Source organism: Chanodichthys erythropterus, chromosome 20 (assembly GCF_024489055.1).
Source record: "Chanodichthys erythropterus isolate Z2021 chromosome 20, ASM2448905v1, whole genome shotgun sequence".
In the NCBI taxonomy this organism is placed as follows: domain Eukaryota; kingdom Metazoa; phylum Chordata; class Actinopteri; order Cypriniformes; family Xenocyprididae; genus Chanodichthys; species Chanodichthys erythropterus.
This window is the reverse complement of record NC_090240.1, coordinates 29,518,023-29,540,238: the sequence shown is the minus strand read 5'-3', so window position 1 is coordinate 29,540,238 and position 22,216 is coordinate 29,518,023. Positions and strand designations below refer to the sequence as shown.

General features: G+C 36.1%; 1 protein-coding gene across 1 annotated transcript in view; it reads left to right on the top strand.

The window, feature by feature from the left end:
* The first annotated feature begins 407 nt into the window (after window positions 1-407).
* Window positions 408-22,216, top strand: part of itga5 (integrin, alpha 5 (fibronectin receptor, alpha polypeptide)) — a 58,029-nt gene continuing 36,220 nt past the window's right edge. The window contains exons 1-2 of the mRNA XM_067371187.1: window positions 408-813; window positions 17,208-17,338. Of these exons, the coding sequence (XP_067227288.1) occupies window positions 617-813; window positions 17,208-17,338 (328 nt within the window). The 5' untranslated portion in view covers window positions 408-616. The remainder of the gene's footprint in view (window positions 814-17,207; window positions 17,339-22,216) is intronic.

Sequence of the window (22,216 nt, the reverse complement as noted above, 5' to 3'; positions counted from 1 at the left end):
TAAAAAAAGGAAGGCTACATAAATAAGTGAATAAAAACTGTTGTACAAAACTATATAAATAAACTATCATAATGATATCATCCTTTCAGGATATGAAATTTAAAAAGACAAGTTCTTTCCCCAGTAGACTATAAATTATATTTTTATTTAATTTAGCTTGAGATAGAACAGTGCAACATGAATGAGCTATTTTAAATACATTTAATTTAAAAAAGGTCTCCATGTTGTAGCCTATAGCCTACATTTTATCCTGCCGCTTTTGCAATGTATTTTCCCTCATTTGATTAATGAAGTTATCTCGATATTGTACCGCTCTATTTCCCCACTTTTGTGCTCTTAGCTCCACCTCTATGGGAGTTTGTCACGAGTGGAAGAACTGAACCTCCTCCTAATACCCCTTCAATTAAGCTTGAGGGAGGACGCAGAAAGGAGAGAAGGGGACAGATAGACGGAGGCGCGTAACAGAGCGCTTGGAAAAATAAGGATCAAGCTGAGACACTTCACTAAGGCATGAGATTTGCGTAAGACAACATCTTCAGGAGGATTCTTTTCAAGTGCCCCCATTTTGTTCTGAAAGAAGTTTAATAAAGAAGTGGATTGTGACATAACGATTACAATGGGCTCCAGAAGGCACCGTTCAAAGACTTCAGCGTCTTCACACAACCCGAGCTGCTCTCCAATGGGACTTTCTCTCTTGATTCTTCTACCTTTGTCTGTTGCCTTCAACTTGGATGTGGAGAACCCAGCGGTGTATAACGGACCCAACGGTAGTTACTTCGGGTACTCGGTGGACTTTTACATGACTGAGTCAAGGTAGGTTTCCTTCTTTGATTTTACATTGAATATGAAGAGGCTTGGCGTGCATTCAAAGAAAATTACAACGAGACCAAGTTCACTCATCATTGTCCAACATTGAGCTGTTTAATTATACGAAATCTACTACCATTTAAATTCTCTTTAATAACTTTAAATGCCGCACATCACTGTTGATAAGGTGTTTTGTCCACCCTGATATTGCTGAATATCCTGAATGTATGTATTTTTTGTCTTGTATGCACTTTTATCTTAAAGTGTTTTGAGAATTAGAAATTATAATGTAGTGACACACCTTTGTGGCCTCAGAATAGAGTGTTTTACCACATTATGAGGTACAATACCATAGTATGAAGGGTTATTGTCATTCATATCCAAGAAATGTACAGTCTTATTTATCAGTGTGATGAGACTAGTTTAGCCAAGTTTTACAACCAACCCTGAATGTACTCCAGGGGTCTATAGAAAAGAGAAAGGGTCATAGATGGATACTTGTAACATTTAATTGATTTCTAACTTTCTAACCAATGTATATATGTTATAGTAATGTTATAATGTTCTTAAGAAGAAGAAAAATACTCATGTGGTCCCTGGGTTGGCTGAGAGTTTGGTTGGTGGTCTGTGTCTGTAAAGGTTGAAAGCCGTTGTCCTAAATTTAACCTAGTTCATTCATTGATTCAGTGTGTTTCCCTTTTTCCTTTCATCGTGTACTACAGTCTTCTAGAGCTCGGTGTTAACACTCTCCAGTCCAGGGGGCAATGAAACCAGGGGTATCCCCCAACTGTTGTTTACAATCCCAACCCAGTCTGTGCACTGCCATTTACATCAAAGCATATCACCACAGTTGGGGAGCGACGGTCCTAAAAATGTGGATTAGTGTTTGTGTAGTGCAAGCCTGAAGTGCGTTTGCGTTTATATGTGAGCGGATGACGACGCATGTATCTCTGTCAGTGGCATCACTGCTGGTTTTTCCATTTATCAGACTTGACTAGAGGTTATTAATATGATGAAGTCATAGTAAGGTACCAGCTCTTCTCAAGCGGGATGAAGATTGCCCCCCATAATTATCCCTGATTGCACATGTTATGGTCACTTAAAACCTTCTGTATAATCTAACATGTGAATCTCCAACCATTCAGAGATGACCTTTGCTAGATTATGAGTAACCTTTAGAGGAAAAAAGCCAAAAGTTAGACATCTCTGATCTGTTGCCGGGTCTTGCAGTCATCCGCTATGTGTTTTTTTTTTTTTTTTTTTTTTGGTGATGTAGAGAAGTCACAAAACTCACTTTTGGAGTTTCAAAGACAAATTTGAAGTAAAGCTTAGCTAATATCCTGATTTGCTTATTAGTTTAATGGCTGTTTCTGGATGAGATCTTTTATGTTCAAGGGATATTTATTAAATTTCTGTAATTTACTCATGTTGGCGAAAACCTGTATGACTTTTTTTCTTCGGTGGAACACAAAATAAGATATTTTGAAGAATGTTTTAACTGTTTTTGTCTATACGATGAAAGCTGAAGGTGTCCAAAACAACATCAAACCCCATTAACTTTCAGTGTATGGACAAAAAAATCTCCAACAATTTTCATAATTCCTTCATTTGTTATCCACAGAGGAAATAAAGCCGGGTTGAAACACCATGAGTAAATAACAGATTTATAAAAAATATTTCTAGATAAACCATCCCTTTAAGTGCTTACTGATTAGTAATGTTACCCCAGAAGCCAATATGAGGCATAAGGTGTGTTTATATGTATCCCCAAATACTGGCAGTCGGCCTTTGGCACAACTTTGAATGGAGAATTTTGTTGAATGGAGCAGCAGTAATCGTAAATGTAATCTAGCAGAGACTGAAAGACCACATGATCACCTTCAACCCATAGATATGATCTTTGTAGCCATATGAGGTGATAAATCCAAGGGGAAATCACTGAGTGTGAGGCATGCCATTCAATCACACTGCTGATCTGCTGGGTTTCCCTGCCCTTTGGCTGCATTACTCTCTTCTCAAGCTGTAGACAGCTGTGCGGCAATGTTCTGAGGTATGATTGCAGTAATAATCAACTCACGCATGCCCTGACTAGAACACGCCACAATCAGCCATCTCCATCTGTGTTTGTCTGCTGGACTGTGTCTGGCCGTGCACAGCTGTAGAGGGGCTTTAGTCAGAGCTGGCTCATGCTGGCTCTGGTTTCTTGGGGGTGTTTTTTTCAGGCAGACCTTTCTTTTCCTCTCACTTTAGTCTCTTATTCTCTTTCATTGCTCACCTTCTCTAAAGCAGACCCTCCAGCTTTCTGCCGTAGGGTATCTGGCATAGATGAATTTCAGAAGCAGCGGATGATTTGGAGCATGACGCATGGTTGAATGAGTCAGAGGAGTGTCTGTGCACCTATAAGCGTGTGTTTCTCCATTCTGGATTTCTGATGATGTAATTCGGAGCGATATTTAAACTCCTCACCCTGTACTTCCAGTCTAATACTCTAGACTGTACGCCCCCCACTCCTACACAGTATCTTGGCTTCCTTCTTATGAACTGTGAAGTCATGGCAAGAGGCAGCTCTCACAGCAATGACTTCATCTGAACTTTTCACTCCAGAGATGTCGTCGTGGAGGAGGATGGATGGGCCTCAAAGTAGTGGCTGAGTGAAGGGGTGAAAGAATGCACAATATCAAGAGTTTTCTTCCCAGGCATTTGATAGAATGTGTAATTCTTAGTTTTCCGATGCTGTATGTGATAGACTAGTCTGCCATCCTGCCCATTAGCTGTCTATGAGGTATTGAAATTGACTAACTGTCAAATATATATATATATATATATATATATATATATATATATATATATATATATATATATATATATATATATAATATATATATAGCTTAAATTTTTACCAGAGATACTTTAAAGAGGGTGATAATTAATAATAATAAGGGAGTCATATTATTTAATAACCCCTTTAAAGCACTATTGCCATCAAAACTCATCTTTTGTAACAAATTCCCCAAATTCATGACTACAAGTCTTCAGATCATCTATGCTGTAAAAATTATTTTATTGCATTCCATTTGAGGTAATTGGTATATTTGTTGAATTTACACAAGTTATCCTATTGAATGGCTGTGCATTTATTTAGTTCATTTTTTTTAAAGGGCACCTATAATGCCCCTTTTACATGATGTAATATAAGTCTCTGGTGTTCCCAGAATGTGTCTGAAGTTTCAGCTCAAAATATCCCACAGATCATTTATTATAGCTTGTCAAATTTGCCCCTATTTGGGTGTGAGCAAAAACACACAGTTTTTGTGTGTGTCCCTTTAAATGCAAATGAGCTGCTGCTCCTGGACGCTTTCCAGAAGAGGGCGGAGCTTTAACAGCTCATGCTTCAGTTGCTCAACAACAACAACAAAGCTGGAGAATCTCACGCAGCCAAAATGACGATTGTCAGTAACGTTGTTCAGCCTTACATTGTTCAAACCGGAGTCGACACTGATGGAGAGACTCAGGAAGAAGTTACAACTTTTAGAATGCAACTGGACATTTCTGAATGGTTAGTGGATAAATTTATGTAGCTGCTGTGGAGTTGATTCAACTCATCGACTAGCATGTGCCGTCATGTTAATCTTTTATGCAAATCCAGCATTGAATTGACCCTTGTTTGTGAAACAGTCCAGCATAAAATGATGGCATGGTAACAACACTCTACTACAACAACTGTTCCTCTTCTGTAAAGCAGCCCAACATGGCCTCGCCCCCTTTGTGTTTTGGGGGGCAGGGTTTATGTAATTATGTAATTTTAGGGTTAGTGATGTCAATAACACGGGACGAAGCTCGTTGTAGTCCCTACTAGCCATTTGTTGTAGTCCTTAAACAGAGAATTCTTTGAAAGAAAATATCTCCCTTGCATTGAACTTTGAGCGTCGTAACTTTGCAGACATTGTTTATGCTCAAACAGCAACATTACACACTAGCTAAAGTTAAAAAAAGTTAAATCATAATCAACCACCCCTTTAAATGTTAGTGTATGTAAACATGTAGGCTATCATCTTTGACCCATGATTCAATCAATTTTTTCTTCCAGCTAGTTGTGAACATAAGAACGTGTCCTTTATGGAAAACCTCATTAGAAACAGGTCTGGACTGCATTTCCCAAAAGCATTGTAAGCCTAAGTAGATTGGTGCCAATGCATGATTTCTACAATCTATTTAGGCTTACAATGCTTTTGGGAAACACAGTTCTGGAGTGCCTGTATATTATTGTGGGTTTCATAAAGAAGTGGTTTGATTTATGTATATTTCAGTAAAATCTTAGTCAAAGGTGGGACAAAAAAAGCTTGTCTTCCAAACTTCATTTAGTGACTGAATATTTTTTTCATTTATACAGCGGCAGCCCGCTGTCTGAAGACTGGCTTGTTCTGGTGTGAGGGATAAACTCTTTGTCCTGCATGTTTTCTCTCATTCTCTTGCTCTCTGTATCTTCCTTTTTGACAAAACATTAATTCCTAGCCTCATCCACAGACTCCCTGAGAGTCTGGCCTCAAAGGAGCATGTAGGTCTGAGGAGAATTGCACTCCTTGGCACGCATTAATAGAATTAGCTAGTGTGCAGACCACCACAGAGAACTGCCTGAGGACAGGGTTCACAATCTTGGTGTCAGGGGGCTTTACAGCTGTATACATGGAAGAGAAATTTATGATTCTTGAACGTTGAGAGAAGAACAGCACAGTTCCTATGTAGGGGCCTCCTCCGGATGCTCTGGTATATAAACCTAATTTGTCCTGAAAAATTGTGGCTGGAACATAAAGTCACACTTGTTCACTTAAATTGAGCTGAATTGAAATGTCTTATTGCAGTAAGTATCTCCTTGTATGTTCTCATCAGCGATCCAACAGTTAGTCTGTGTCAGTGAAGTTACATTCCTAAGTCTCTGTATTCTTTACCTTTGGATAAGAAGATGATCCTCTGTATTGTGAAAGGGGAAAGGTCAGGGTCTGAATGTAGGGTTGAATGTCAGAAAACTAAATAGCTTTATTTGAAGTGTTTGGATTGCAGAAACAATAGAAACCGAATACCAGCATCTTTGCTCTTGCTGGGATTTGCGTGGCTCCAGATGATGAGTGTTGTTTTCAAAGAATAATGTGTTACTATGCATGAATTCCTTTTGTGTTTATGATGTTCAAAAATATGTTTTTGGTGTTTGATGATTGTTGGCGAACATTTGAAGCTTGTGGTTGAATCTGAGGAGCTGGACTGTCTGCATTGGTGGCCAAAGGCAACACATTTACAGCCACAATGGCAGGAATATTACTGTAAAAACATAAAAAAAACTTTCTCACCTGCCTCCGTGTATTTTATTACCAGAAGATTCACAGAGTTGAGGTTTACCAAGTTACGTTGGCTATCAAACCCATAGGCACTTCTAATAATGACCTCCTACAGCTGGATTCACAAAAATCTTCTTAAGAAAAAAAGCAAGAAAGTACTTAAGATAAAGAATATTCCAAAGTGCTGTTCTTGAAAAGTTTGTTTAGCTGTTTTCTGATTGTATACCATCTTATTTGTGAGGTTGCCTTCTCTAATACAATAAATTCAAAACTATACACAGGCATATTGTAACAGTTTGTCCATCTATTAACCTTCAAGTAGCCTAAAGCCCAAATAGCTCTATTTAAAGGAAAAAAGAGTAGCAAGTAAGAAGCAATCACCTCACAATCTTTAATTTTGTAGTAGTAATACGTTTTATATGTCGCTATTGTTATGCTGCAAAGCTTAATATTTGAAACAACCCAATAAACCCATTAAACATATTACCTTTGTGGATTTAAGACGAGTTGGAGGTTATCTGAACTTTAAGAAGTTATTTACGATGCTTTTAAGAACATTCCTTTTAAGAATTTGAAAGTTTTGTCTTAAGACCAAGTTTAAGGAGAAAGATAAGAACATTCTTAAGTAGTATTTTGGAGAATACACTTATTTTTAGTTAAAAAATAAGAACGAAATTAAAGTTAAATTTATGAATCTGTCACTAGTCTTGTGTTTATATAGAATGGCATGTTGGAATTGTGTCCTAGATGGTTTGGCCCTGATATAGTGTACAGTAGGTCATCCTCAGCTGTGGTCATCATTCTCACAAAGTTTACCCTCTCTAAGAAGGTCATTGCTAGATCAATATTTATTTCAGACCTTGAGCTCAGTTTGCTTTTGCTAAATACAGAGACCAACTTTAGCTCTACCAGGGTTTCATTTGCTATTTATCATTTCTACTCTTCCTCCTTGAATTAGGCCGTCTGTTGTCCATAGTCTTGCATCCAGCTGGAGATGGGTGTGTGTATGTTGGCTGCCAAGCTATTCTTCACCCAGGTTCTCTCTACAACGACTAGTGTTTTCCATGGAGTCGGTACAATAGAGGCCTTTGTGCATTGGTTGAAAGGTTTGCTGTTTTCAGTAGCAAAACTTTTCCATGTGACTTAAATCTCTATTTATTTATTTATTCATGTTTTTGGCTCTTTTGCTTCATGATAAAACCTTGTTTAGTTCTTGGCTTCATGACATTTGGCTCTGATGGTGATGTCAATCAGATTGGCCTGTTGTACAATTATAGTCCTCCATTTTGCAGGTTAATGGGTGCAACCTTAGCTGATTGGAACTGTGGGTTAGGTTGTCTTTACCATTGACAAGTTGTCTGCTTTTTATGACCTAGTTGGACCTGGCAGACTTGCATAATAGGCTCTTGTATGCAAGGGTGTACGTGTGCCCTGGTGGAAAAACAGGCATGTGTTCGATCACGGTAGAACAAACCTCCCAGTCAGCTTTGCAGAGATTTAGCCCTTGGGCTCCACAATTGTCTGGGGTTGATGTCTGGAGTACTGCAGATCTCCATTGTTCCTGATGTACATTTTGGGTCGATCATTATCACCTTGATCTCTTCTGTTCTGGTTTACCAGGCCCCTGCTGGGCTGGCAACGACAATGAATGTCCAATCAGCCTGCATTTAGATGGCCTGTTTATTGCCTGCAGGATTACAAACAAAGGACGTAAGGCATTGCATGCAAAGGTGAGCGATTGATGCTAATTGTTTGCGCCTGATGGCCCCGTTTACTCTTTTCAAGTGTGAAGATGGGACTCCATGCTGAGAAAGCTCTCTTGGAGGTGTCGACGGCCAACAGTTGCAACTCACTTTGGGATGTTTTTGGTCTCTGCGAATGTGTGAATTATAGCTCTTTGGGGGCTGGGGTTACAATTTGGTATCAAGAGATTTAAGAGGTAAAACCACACTCTGTGTTTATGTAAATGTCATGGGGCGCTTTAAATGTTGTCGTGTCACGTATGAAAATGTGGCTTGCTGTTGAATGACATGGCTTGTGCTTTCTTAGATGTCTTTTCCAGACTGTTTTGTCCTAAAAGAGGTGTAGTTCGCTCTTTAAAGTGAGCAATTTTGTCCATTGTTAATATGGGGACATCATATACCTGCTCAAAATTGCATACTTCCCTATTATATTGTAGGTGAAAAACATGTGAAAAGAGTATGTTTGATTTCACCAACCATATTCATGAAACGGTAGACAAAAAGTACCTGGATGACTTGCCTCTTTCGCAGAGATTCTAAAGTGATGCCCTTGGAAACTTTACATTCCTATGAGGGGATTTGTGAATGGCAGTAAAGCAACACAACTGACACTGTAGGTCACATGACAATGATAACATGGAGAATGTAGTACGTCCGCCATCCAGATATATTCAAACTACATGCATTCGTACTATAATAGAACATACTTTATGTAGCCATGGTCTGATTTGCGCTAAGTTTACATTTCTCTAGTGGATACAACCGTAGTTTCAGACTTTACACCTAGTCATGTGGATGCATTATAAAATGCAAATGTAATGTTTTTGTTTACAAATGTCATTGCTGAAAGCCATATTTGTAAAAATACTGTAATCCATTTATTCCACAAATCTCAACATGGCTGCCGCCATAAGGGCGGAAAACATGTTTTTGTTGGGTAGTTGATATGACAATTCTTCATCTCGTGAGTGTATATGATTTTTTGTCAAACTATTATTTGTCAAATTAAATACCATTAATTTAAGCATAATTTTAAAGTGGCTTTGAGGTGTTAGACATAAATAAAGATGCATCAAAGAAAGTTAGCACAACACTCACTTTTCACCTCTTTAAAATACTCCTTTTAGGTTGTTGTTCTTGTTTCCACTTTAACTTCCCTCTGGTTTCACAGTTAGTACATTAATTAGCATAGCAGGTAATGCAGAGCTGGCTCTTTGCGAGTCAAGCCAAATGCTCTATATCTGGCTGACCTCTCAGCACCTGGTGTATGATGTTAATTTGAACCATATCCTTTGGGAGGAAATGTTTTTGTGGTGACATTTAAAATCTGCCTGTGTAAAACGGGGTGGGGGCGTTTATCAGATCAACAGTCGAGAGGGCATGTGTGCAGATTTAACGGTTATTCCAGACCAGCACAAACACCGCAGCAGACCTCGCACGAGTGCACTTTTTTTTTTTTTTTTTTACAAGTTACTGTTGGAACTGTAGATGGTTGTCGCATTTTGAAAGATTCAAATTTTGAATAAATCAGTTAATTGTTTTCATTTACATCAACGGTCTGAGTGCGTTTCATTTTCTTGCATTATATCATGCAAGATTTCATTTTTGTACTAATATGGGATTTAGTGACAGCTTCCTCCATTACTATGCAGTTCTCCTCAGGGCTCTTGGCGCGCCAGCTGTGTGAGTGAGCTGTCGTCCCCCAGTGCCAGCTGACCCAGTGGTCACTGCTTTGCTCATCATCTGTGGGCCGCAGCTCCCAGACAGCAGAACAGAGCACGTGTGGATCAGGTCTACCGAGCAGACGAGGGGCCACAGACAGAGCTTCTTCGGCCCACTTTTATCCGTCTCGTTATTAGCTGCTTCCATCGCAACCGCTTAGCTGCTTAACGATGCAGAGACAGGCTGGCATCCGAGTAAAAAGCTCACTGGCGTCGCGCAAAGGAAAACACCCAAAAACGAACCGTCCAGAGCTTGAATTTCTCTTTGGCTTTCTTTGATTTTGAGAATGTTAGTTCATTGAGGTCATTGCATTTCTCTTGATGGCGAAGAGTTGCAACCATGTATGCTTTGTTTTGGATCCATTCCACATCTTCTGTGAGGACGTGGTGTGCTATCACTGTGACCGTTTTTTTGCTAATAACAACATTCAAATTCTGCTTCCCTCTGAATAGCTGGATAATTGTTCGACTTTGTTTGCATAGATTTTCAGAAATGTTTCTAAGGCCACAAATTGCAATCAGTTAATACGCGTCTGTTTGGCATGGGAAAACTGGGATAATCACAAATAATTAAAGATACTTACAGAAGCGACTGATGGTAATGAATTGTTCTTGGCACACATATTGAATTGCTGTTAGCTTGATTTATTTTGTTTTTTTGATGAAGTTAGGAAATACATTACTGTTTAAGTTTGGGGTCGATACGATTTTTTAAAAAATGTTTTTGAGTGAACTCTTAAGTTCACCAAGGCTACATTTATTTGAATAAAATACAAAAATAAAAATGGTAATATTGTGAAATATTATTAAATTGGAAGTAAAGTATTTTGAAATATTTTAAAATTGTATTTATTTCTGTGATGGCAAAGCTGAATTTTCAGCATCATTACTTCATTCTTCAGTGTCACATGATCCTTCAGAAATCTTTCTAATATGCTGATTTGCTGCTCAAGAAACATTTCTTATTATCAATGTTAAACAGTTTTGCTGCTCAATATTTTTGTGTTTTTGGTGAAAAGAATGTTCAAAAGAACAGCATTTATTTAAAATACATGTTTTATATAAAAAAAAAGGCTTTACTGTTACTTTTGATAAATTCAATGCATCCTTGCTGAGTAAGTTTTTTTTAAATTTATTTATAAATTTCTTTAAAAAATTGTACTGACCCCAAACTTTTGAGCGGTAGCGTACAAGTAAGTCCTAATGTAGTGTATAAAGCTAACTTCCCAGAAAAATCCCTGTTTCTGGATATATTAATATAATATAATATATAATATAATATAATATATAATATATAATATAATATAATATAATATAATATAATATAATATAATATAATATAATATAATATAATATAATATATAATATAATATAATATAATATAATATAATATAATATAATATAATATAATATTTTTAATGGTAAATTTCCAGAAACTTTCCAGAAGTTTCCGAAAATTTCCCAAAAATCATGGAAAGTTTCCAAAAATTCCTGTGAGTTTCTGGAAACTTTGCAACCCTACTTTTACCACATGCAGATTTCAGTGCCTTTCACGATGCCATGTAATGGTGACAGATGGTGGGTTTGTGTGTTTTGTCTGATTGTGATTTTTCTTGCACCTTCATTAGCAACCAGTGTGGTTTCTTGGCAAGCTTAAGCTTTTATAACAGCATTCCAGTGACATAAGCTAAACAGCTGGACGATAATGAAGTGTGGAATGGGTGGAAGAATGTTTTAAGCAGAAGAAGGTGGAAATTAAGGCATTTGCCATCTAATGGCCTCTAACCATTAGTGCCATTAGTTTTGCGCTATCAGCGTCTTTAACCCAATATTTTCTTGCCACAACTTAAGTAGATGACATATGTGGCACACCAATTCATTTTTATAGCCTTAATTCTAGTCTGATTACCAAACCTCAGAAGAGATGGGTTAACGGTTAAGACGTACTTTGCCTCAGTGGTTAGTATCTAGCAAGCTTAGCATTTTAGTGGTAACATATTCAAGCCTGATTTTCAGACTAACTCATTTAGTTTAATTAGAGCCACACTAAGAATGATGTTTGCGTCTTGGTTCGAGTCAGTGGTTGTCTCTTTTAGAGATACCACAAAGGTTGTTAATGTTGTTTTTCCTCCTTAAAATCAATGTGAAATCAAACTTTAGATTTACTTTAGACATGTTCCTGGCATTATTGAGAATGATTCTTTGGTGCTTCACTTCTGAAATGACTATTAAAAAAAAGTTATTTTGTAGAATTTTTCAGCTGGTTTTTGTCCAACTGAAAGTGAAATGGGTCCAAAACAAAATCAGGCCCCATTTCTTTTGTGATGGACAAAATCAAAATAGAAGAGAGTCATACAGGTTTGAAATGTCAAGAGTGTGAGTAAATGTTGACAGAATTGTCAGCTTTGGCTGAACTATCCCTTTAAGACCAAAGTCTCCAAAGACAATGACCTAATAATTGTGATCACCAACTACTTACAGATGCTAATAACGGTTAAAGCCAAATTTGTTCTCCATATAACTGGATTGAAACAACATTCTGTTGTTCTCTTACAAGGCCAGATTGTTTTAATTAAAGTGAGCTTCACTTTGGCAATCCCGTTGCTGGAAGGCCTCCTGAAGTCTTTTTCATTTTATGTGGAGCCATTACAAAAATCTAGCATCTAAGCCAAGAGCAAACTGGCTCTTATCATTATGCTAATGTTAGCCCAACATTTAAGCATTCAGTTTAGAAAAGAAGGACATTTAGGAGAGATGAGATCCCCCGTAAGATAAACCCCCATTACATGCTAATTGTTTCTTATTTACAGTTCTTTCAGATCATTATCAAAATGGTACGGTTTAGGCTACATTAGCTTGAGTGTTAGGCGGAAGACCGTTATTTCCACTTGTTGATGAAAGCAATTTTGTGTTTCTAAAATTCCCGTTATATATGTTTGAAGTGGGTTTTGTATATTCTAATTAATTTGACATCAAATAAAGTGGCACATTTTAATGTACTTTTAGGTGTTAATGTACCGAACATAGCTTTTTGTCTTGCAAATGAATGCAGTTACTTATTCTATCATGCTTAAACAGCAAACCTTGTTGTGTGTAATTTTTGAATAAGAATGAAAATTTAAAACATTATCTTGGTTTTGCATTGCTTGGAAAGTACCAACAGCATTCAAGATAAAACTCAACCATAATGAGAGTGAATTTGTGTAATTTATCATAACAAATGTGCAGCGCTTGTAGCTGTGCTGTAACTGTACACTTGTGCGCAGTCAGCCAAAGCGGTAGTGTAAGTGTACAGCATTCCAAGAACTCGAGGAGAAGAGTGAAAGTGCTTGAGAAACTTAGTGAATTTGCAGCTGTTAGACGCCTTTCACATGCATCATAGCAACATAACATTTCATCAGACTAGTGCACTCGAGTTCATTCGTAGTGTACTGGGGTTCAAATGAGGTGGACCAGCCTGTTCAGTTCACCCTTTAGTTTCAGACATCCCTGAGGTATTATCGACGAGATATAGAGTAGGATGTCCCATTTCATTTTAAATTCCCAGGAGAAAGCCATCGTGGGAATCTGGGATTGACATTACACCTCAACTGGGGTTCTGTAACACCTCTGGGACACTCCCTCTGTCCATACACGCATATGGTGGAAAAACTGGATACTCTCTCCAAGCCGGAAGAGGGCTTTGTTTTGGTTCCCCCTTTATAAAAACAAATGGAGTGTCTGCTTTGTGTGTGTGTGTTTGTGCTCCACTTGTAGTGGCCTTGAAATCTGGTGACCCTAACAAACTTTTCCACATTTAATGTCCTGCCTTTTTATCTGCCAGCCAATTGTTCAGGCCTTTTCCTTTTTGTCTGGCATTCCTCTCAGTGCAGAATTTGGAAACCGTCCTAATAAATTATTCAATTAAATTCAATTATTTTATTCTCATTGTACAAGAAAATATGTTGCATGACTTAAAAATAGAAGAGATAAAAAACAATTGGTCAATTTCCAAATATTTTGAATTAGTTTTTATTTTTATATTAACGGTTTTCATTTTAATTTTAGTTTAGGGTTTATTAATGGGTTTTCTTAGTAATGTTTGTCATTTTTATTATTATTATTTTTTTTTTTTTAATGAATTTTTTTCAGTTTTAGTTTTTTAGTTTTTTTTTTGTTATTTCAGTTTTTTTTTGTAGTTCAACTTAAACTTGGCAAGTAATTGAAATAAATAGGTTTAAGTTAAATTTTTTTTTCCAATTTTATTTCACTTAACGAAAATAATTTTTACTATTTTTTTTTTTTTTTTTTAATAGGGTGCCCCCATTGCTACAGTTTTAATGCAATTTTTTAAATTTAAAATTAAAAGATTAGTTCTTTAAAATTAAAATTACCTCCAAGCTTTACTCACCATCAAGCCATCCAAGGTGTACATGGCTTTCTTCTTTCTGATGAACACAATCAGAGGTATATTAATAAATATCCTGATGCGTCGAAGCTTTATAATGGCAGTGAATGGGAAACAATGAGTTTGAAGCTCAAGAAAGTCCATCCATCCATCATAAACGTACTCCACACGACTCCGGGGGGTTAATAAAGGCCTTAAACATATTTAACAATTATGAAGTAAAATATCTAGCTTCTGCCAGATCGCCTTCCGTATTCAACTTACAAAGAAAGCGTAACGCCTCTTGAAAAAAGTGTAACTGATGCGACTTCAGTTATGCTTTTGTCGTAAGGTGAATATGGAAGGAGGTCTGGCGGAAGCTTGATATTTTACTTTATAACTTGTTTAAATATAGATATTTTTCTTACACAAATGCACCTAGGATGGCTTGAGGGTGAGTAAATTTTCATTTTAAAGTGAATTAATCCTTTTAATAGCTACAAAATGTCAAGTATTTCCATACTACAGGATAGCCTTGAAGCTATAGACCTTGTTGATGATGTGCTCAACTTTGTTCAACTCTTAGATTCCAGACACATTGTGTTTTTTTTTTTTTTTTTTTGTAAATAACAGCTGATAAAATCCAGCCCTCTCATTTAGGATGCGGTCAACTGTCTGTCTCCTGTTTGCTCTGCTGTTTTTGACCTAAATGGTCATCTGGTCCTACCTATAGAACTCTATCTCGGCAGTCCATCTAAAGTGGGCTTGAGTCTCTATGGCTGACCGGAGGGTTTGCTGAATGCTGCCTTTGTAAGGAAGTCCTCTGTTACGCGTCACTGAGACCAGCCCAGGGGGCAGGAAAGGGTGTTCTCTTCCTGTACCTTAACCCCCCCTGGAGATGCCCTCAGTGCCCTCTCACAAACACCTCCACACCCCCATCCCCCCATCTCTCAATGGACTGGCCTTAATGACAGGAAAGATGATAGTAAGTTTACAGACAATGAGGTCATGGCGGCACTGCACCAATCCATGCTGGCTCTTGGAAAATTAGACACAGATTAGAAGAGCAGGGACTGTGGGAGTGGCTGTCTAACTGTTGGGTACTTTTCAGAGAGCTTGTTTTAAATGTCAAATCTCAAGATGCCATGTGTTATTACCTTTCTAAAATATCATTCTTGCAGTGTGGTGATTTATATCCCATAGATTTACGTTTAAAAGTGTTTTTTTTTTTTTTTTTTTTTTTTTTTTTGAAATGCTCACCAAGACTGCATTTTTTTTAAAATCAAAAATACTGTAAAAATAGTACTATTATGAAATTTTATTACAGTTTAAAATTAATGTTTTCTATTTTGAAATGTAGTTTATTCCTATGATGGCAAACCGTCATTACTCAATTCTTCAGTGTCACATGATCCTTCAGAAATCATTCTAATATGCAGATGTTGAAAACAGTGCTGCTGCTTAATATTTTTTGTGGAAATGTGATACATTTTTTCCTGGTTTCTTTAAATAGACAGCATTCATTTAACATTTGAAACATTATAAATTTCTTTACTGTCGCCTTTTGATGAATTTAATGCGTCCTTGCTTAATAAAAGTATTAATTTTGTTTTCAAAAAAGTTCTTACTGACCTAAACTGTAGTGTACATAAAAAGAGGGAATCTAGTCATATTTAGAGACCAGAATATCATACAGACTGTTTTGACTTAAGCATGTAAAGAAACCACCTTGTTGCCACCCAGAACACCCTAGCAACCACATGACAACATGCTAAAGACCAATCAGAACACCTTAGGCCCTGTTTAACATGGTATTAAGATGCGTTTGGTCGATCGGATCTCAAGTAGACGAGGGACACACATTCCCATTTACACCTGGTGTCTCTTTTGTCCATTTTGACCACTTCTGTCCGGATTTCTTCAAGGAGAGGGTATATGGGCTGATAAATGTTTTTTCAGATCTCTCGATCTAATGGACAAAATAAGCATGCACAATTTACATATGAACGTGAAAGGAGACAACGGAAAAACATAATCAGCTTTCATTTCTGCTCTGATAGCCTCAAGACTGCGCCAAACTCTGTGAGTGTGTGTTAGAAATCACGAATGGTTAGAGAACATTGTGATTGGTACATTTTTCATCTTCAAATCAAAGTTGGGTCTTTACAAAGTTTAAATCCCGCCTGGCTAATGCGCTTCTCATAATGTTTACGGATCAAGTCAGTAGGCGGTTTTTTGTGGCTGTTCGAACACATTCGACCACATGAGCATCTACTCTATGGAAGCAATCCGGTCAAATGCGTTTTTCCGCCACCTCTGGAAGTGGTCGAAAGTGGACAAGCTCAAAATGTTTTATACCAAAATTCATCTTAATACCAGGTGTAAACAAGGCCTTAGAAACCGCAAAGCAATGCCCTGACACTCACATTTTCATCAGAGAATGTAAAAATGCAGTTTTAAACAGCTGTTCCTTCTTCTCATCCTGTCCAACTACAATTGTTTATTCCTCTCTGTTGAGAAGTTTGTTTGGTTTGTGAAGATTTAACATGTGCATTGATTTGAGAACATTCTTCTAAACGTGTGGCTGTGTTTGTCTGTATGTTCAAATATTTGTAACCGGTGTATTTATAATAACCCAGGGGGAACAACAGCTGTAGAAGCTGCGCTAACTCGACTTCAGCAGGCTCGGCTCTTGTTTTCTCATTGACTTATTACCCAGTGGGACTGGTGTGTGTGGTTGTGTGTTGGTGGTCACATGTCGCCAACCAAGTTATTAACCATTGCACATGGCCACTCTGTTACATAATTTCTTTCTCTATGGTAGATTGAGACAGTCCATTTCCTCAAAGATCATAAATTGTTGTTTTTACTATATTTTAATCTTTATAAAATCTGAAAATGAGAGTAACAGCTGTTTTTGAATTCTAGGGAAACTAAACTAACTAAAAGTAACATTTCTACTAATATAACTACATTTTTAGTAGTGTATAATAGTGTGACTTTTTCAGTTTGACTGTAGCTTAAACATGCTACTTCTCAACACTGATGTTTTCATCTTTCTTCTTCAACATAGAAGGATTGTTTCTTTACAGCTCTGATGTTCAAATCCAAACCTTTTAATGTTTCCCGTAGACTTTTTGTGAATTGGAACACTGTTGTACTTCCTGCTCTCTTATAAATATTCCTCATAGTCTTATTAGTATGCTAACATCTTCCTTCATCTTTTTTTCTCCTTGAACAGTGTGAGTATTATAGTTGGAGCACCCAAAGCCAACACCAGTCAGCCCAACATCAGAGAAGGAGGATCAGTCTTCTACTGTCCATGGAGCCTCAGCCAATCACAATGCAGCAGCATAGAGTTCGATAGACAGGGTAAGTCTCACTAACCAGTTACTGTGCTCCGTTTATTTGAATTTTTAACAATATTATACATGTGATGTGGACGTTCACTAAAAGATGTATCGTGACTAAATTAGTGATGCACCAAATTGAATTTTTAGTGAAATTCAAATTTAAGTCTTTATTTAGCTGAAAACCAAAGATAACGTTTGGGAATTAAATTTGGGTAAACTCCGATAACTGTTTAGTATGGAAGAGGATTAGGGCCAAGCAATAATAAAAAAATAAACCATCTTGAGATTAAAGTTGTTAAATTACGAGAAAAAACTCGTTAAATTTCAAGAAAAAAGTTGAGATAAAATGTTGATAATAAAGTAATTAAATTAACGAATTTATTCTTGTAATTTAACGAGTTTGTTCTCGTAATTTAACAACTTTTTTCTCATAATTTAATGATTTTATTCTCAACATTTTATCTCGACTTTTTTCTCGGTTTAACGAAATTTTTCTCATAATTTAACGAATTTGTTCTCGTAATTTAACTACTTTTTTTCTCGTAATTTACTGACTTTATTCTCAACATTTTATCTTGACTTTTTTCTCGAAATTTAATGAGTTAAAATGTTGAGAATAATCTTGACCTTTTTCTCTAAATTTAACGAGTTTATTCTTAACATTTTATTTAGACTTTTTAGAGTTTTTTTCTCGAAATTTAACAACTTTAATCTTGAGATGGTTTTATTTTTTTATTATTTCTTGGCCCTAATCCTCTTCCGTAGTTTAGGGTGTCGTATTATCCAGTTCAGTGTTATTTTTAGTGTCATTGATATACTATTAAAGGTTTTGTTAATATTTTGAATTATTTTTTTTATATTTGAATAAAAATGTAGGCGCTATAAAGTTTTAGTAAATTAGTTGCATGTTTTTGTCTTTTCTAAAAATATCTATAGTTTTTAAGCTTTAGCAACTTAAGTGAAATAAGTTTAAGCTTTTTTTTATGTTTTATTTCAGTTAATGTTTATTTCAAGTAATGAAAATTTATAGTTTCAGTTAACTATAATAACCCTGCTCATAAATTAAACTAGTGTTTTTCGACATATTTCTGCTCTACTATTTGGTAACAGTGAATTTCATCCTCACTGCTGAAGTTTACTTGTTGCAGCTTATCCAAAAAAAACACTGAATCAGTCAAGCAAGCCATCAGATAAGCCTTAAAGGGTTAGTTAACCCAAAATAAAAAAAATCTCATAATTACTCACCCTCCAGCCATCCTAGGTGTATATGACTTTCTTCTTTCAGTCAAACACAATCAGAGTTATATTACAAATATATCCTGGCTCTTCTAAGCTTTATAATGGGAGTGAATAGTAACTGATATTTTGAAGTCCTAAAAAGCACATCCATCCATCTTAAAAGTAATCCATATAGCTCCAGGGGTTAATAAAGGCCTTATTAAGCAAAGCGATGCGTTTTTATAATAAAAATATCCATATACAATCATCTCAGCCCTCCAAAACTATTTAGGAAAAAACGGAAAATTAGTTTTTCCAGTTTTCGGACAAAAATACTTTGTTGGTGAAATATTGGTGCAGAAAATGTCTATGCTTTTGTTCCTCAAATCAAGCTTGTGCAACTAATTTGGCACACAATAAACACTGGTAATTGTTTACCGGCACTTAAAGTGGATCCAGTATTTTGACTTAAGTTTGTACATCCTCCCCAAAACAATCCAAGTGTTGATGGATATCTGCTACTTCCATTATGTGACTTCCTCAAAGCTAGCACCTTTTTGGTCACACAGCCCTCCGCTTTTCATTGTGTAGACTTTGCTCTGAGAGGGTGATGGAAGATGGGGTTTAGAGGAAGAGAAGGCAGACAAGTGCTCGAGCAGACTTCCTGATGTATATGCAGGCTCAGATTTTCTTAAAATAGTTGCTTTTCTTAACAGAACATGATAGCTAGCAAGTTTTGAAATGGGTAAATAGAGACGGTTTTATGCAATTTATTTGTCACATAACCTAAAAAAAAAATCAGATGTTATTGGTCTGTGAAAAAAAAAATAAAAAAAAAATATCTACCTACCGAAAGGAAAAAAAGTCACTGGAAGAAACTCTCTATTTTGTGGCTGTCTTGTAAGTGCCTGCATGTTAACATTGCTTGCATTGTTGGTCGTTGATCTACTCACCATGCCTAATTTCTGTTGTGGCGGTGATGTAAAACATAAAAAATGCATTTTATTAGGATTCAGATTTCCATGCACTACAGCAACCAGGAAAAAGAATAAGCTGAGACCATGACATTCACTCTATCAATTGTGAATTGTCTCTTGCTTGAATCAGAGTCCTAAGAACTGATCCAAGTTGCTGAGTATGTAGAACACATGTCAGGGGACAATGAAGTGTTCACAATCTCAGTGAGAGACTGTTGGCTTCCTTCCTGCGGAATCAAAGTCTCCTGAAAATCCAAGCTGTGATTTACTGCCTATTACTCTTGCACGGGGAGAAATATTCCAGCAAAAACCTTTTTTACAGATACGTTTTTATATATATTTTTTCTCTCTCATGATGCACAGCTGCATGTTCTAGAAAACAGCCGGAGACGTCATGTATCAGATTTTGCTATGTAGGGCTGCAAGCATGCTGTGTGTTTATGAGTCATGTAAAACGTCATGCTCTTCATTTTATTACATTTGACTTCAATTAAAACATAATTTTGTTTTGGTTTAACTCAATAGCCAAGCAGAAGATCATAATGGAATTACGTTAATACCCTGTGACGTGTGATGCATCACAGGGGCTGGTTTAGCCTTGGAGGTTAATGCTTATCCAATGATCATTCAATTAGATGTCAATACTTCCTGACAGATCCAAAATGATTGATATTTTGACAAGTGGTTTTTACGCAGTTTTCTTTAGTCTCAGCAGTTAGGCGATAACCTGAATTAAAGCATGACAATAACCACCCTTTTCAGCACTTCTTGATTCCAGAAGTATTTTATTTTATTTTTTATTTTTTTTTATTTGTAATAAAAAAAAAAAAAAAAAAAAAAAAAAATATATATATATATATATATATATATATATATATATATATATATATATATATATATATATATATATATATATATATATATATATATATATATATATATATATATATATATATATATATATATAAATTATTTGATTTCATTTTTAGTTGTTTGTTAGTTAGTTAATAAGTTTGTTTGTAAACAAATGTCATTAAGTGGTTAAGAGGTTGTGTCAGTTCTTTCTAGTCTCAGTAGTCAGGAGACTAGGTTCTGCAATAAGTTTTGTCTTGTTTGTTTTGTTTTCCTGTTTTATTTTATTTGATGTTTTCCCATTTTATTTTATTTGACGTTTTGTTTTCCTGTTTTATTTTCCTTTTTGTTTTTTTTTTTTATTTTGTTTTTTTTTTTCTATTTTTTTTATTTTCCCAATTTATTTTCCCATTTTTATTTTATTTTTTAGTTTTCCTTTTTTATTTTTTATTTTCCCATTTTAATTGTATTTTTCCCATTTTATTTAGATTTTTTTGTTTCCCATTTTTTTATTTATTGCCCCCCATTTTATTTTTATTTTATTTTATTTTATTTTATTTTATTTTATTTTATTTTATTTTATTTTATTTTATTTTATTTTATTTTATTTTATTTTATTTTATTTTATTTTATTTTATTTTATTTTTATTTATTGCCCCCCATTTTATTTTTATTTATTGCCCCCCATTTTATTTTTATTTATTGCCCCCCATTTTATTTTTATTTATTGCCCCCCATTTTATTTTATTTTATTTTCCTATTTTATTTATTGCCTAACCCCCCCCCCCCTACCCCCCCCCCCCCCCCCCCCCCACACACACACATTATGCACTTTCTGGGTTCATATGTTATCATTAAAAGTCTGTTTTGCTCAGGAGAAAATAAAGGACTGTTGTACTCTATTTACAGTTTACACTGAGTCACAGCAAATATATCAAATGAAGATCTCCCCACTTAAATCTGGGCTTGACCCTGCGGCCACTGATGTGCCATTGGCTTCTCTAAAAGGTTCACATAGTACTTCCTCCTGTCTAACATCCCTCAGTCAGAGAGAGCATTAGCTTAATCATGTCTTCAGATCTGACCTCTTTCCTCTTCCTCCCCGATAAGAAAATAACAGAGAATGATGAGAGAGAGAAATGAGAGTGGGCGGGAATCAGAGAAGAGAGAGCGTTGACTCTTGTCTATTCTCATTTCCCTGTCTCTCTGCGTCTCCCCAGGGACACTTGATGTGATGACTGAATTTAGCCATGTGGCTCGTGCCTTCCGCTACCCCTTCCTGACCCTCCCTTTCTCTTACACAGATCTAGATACTCCACTAATGGGGTGGTTCTCTCATTGCTGAAAGAGAGAGGTGTGTGTGTGTGACCTCCTCACCTCCACCATCCCATGAGAGAGTCAGCCAGGTCGTCTTGGCCTGACTCCAGGAACTGAGAGCACTCATAGGATTAGCAATTGAGGGAATTTTGATTAAAATGGCTGCATATCACAGCAGAGGTGTCTCTTAAGGTGCCTTAATTGTTGGAATACTTCCTCTTAAATCCTGTAGGTTACATCAGCATTAGTCTCAGGTTACCAGACTGATGTCGGGTCTACATTGCAGATTATTCTAGCTAAGAACCACACACTTAGACATGTAAAGTAGTTTCACTTTTTATGTGACATTTAAGATGAAATTGGGTTTAACCTTGAGCAAAACAATGTCTGGTTTAATTTCCAATTGACAGCAAACAAAATGCTTGAATATCTGTCAAAGATCCACTTCAGTGATTCATGAACCAAATCCAATTACTAATTCTTTCACAGAAGTGCTCATTGTTGCCTGGGAACTTAATTTTAGTTTTCTTTAG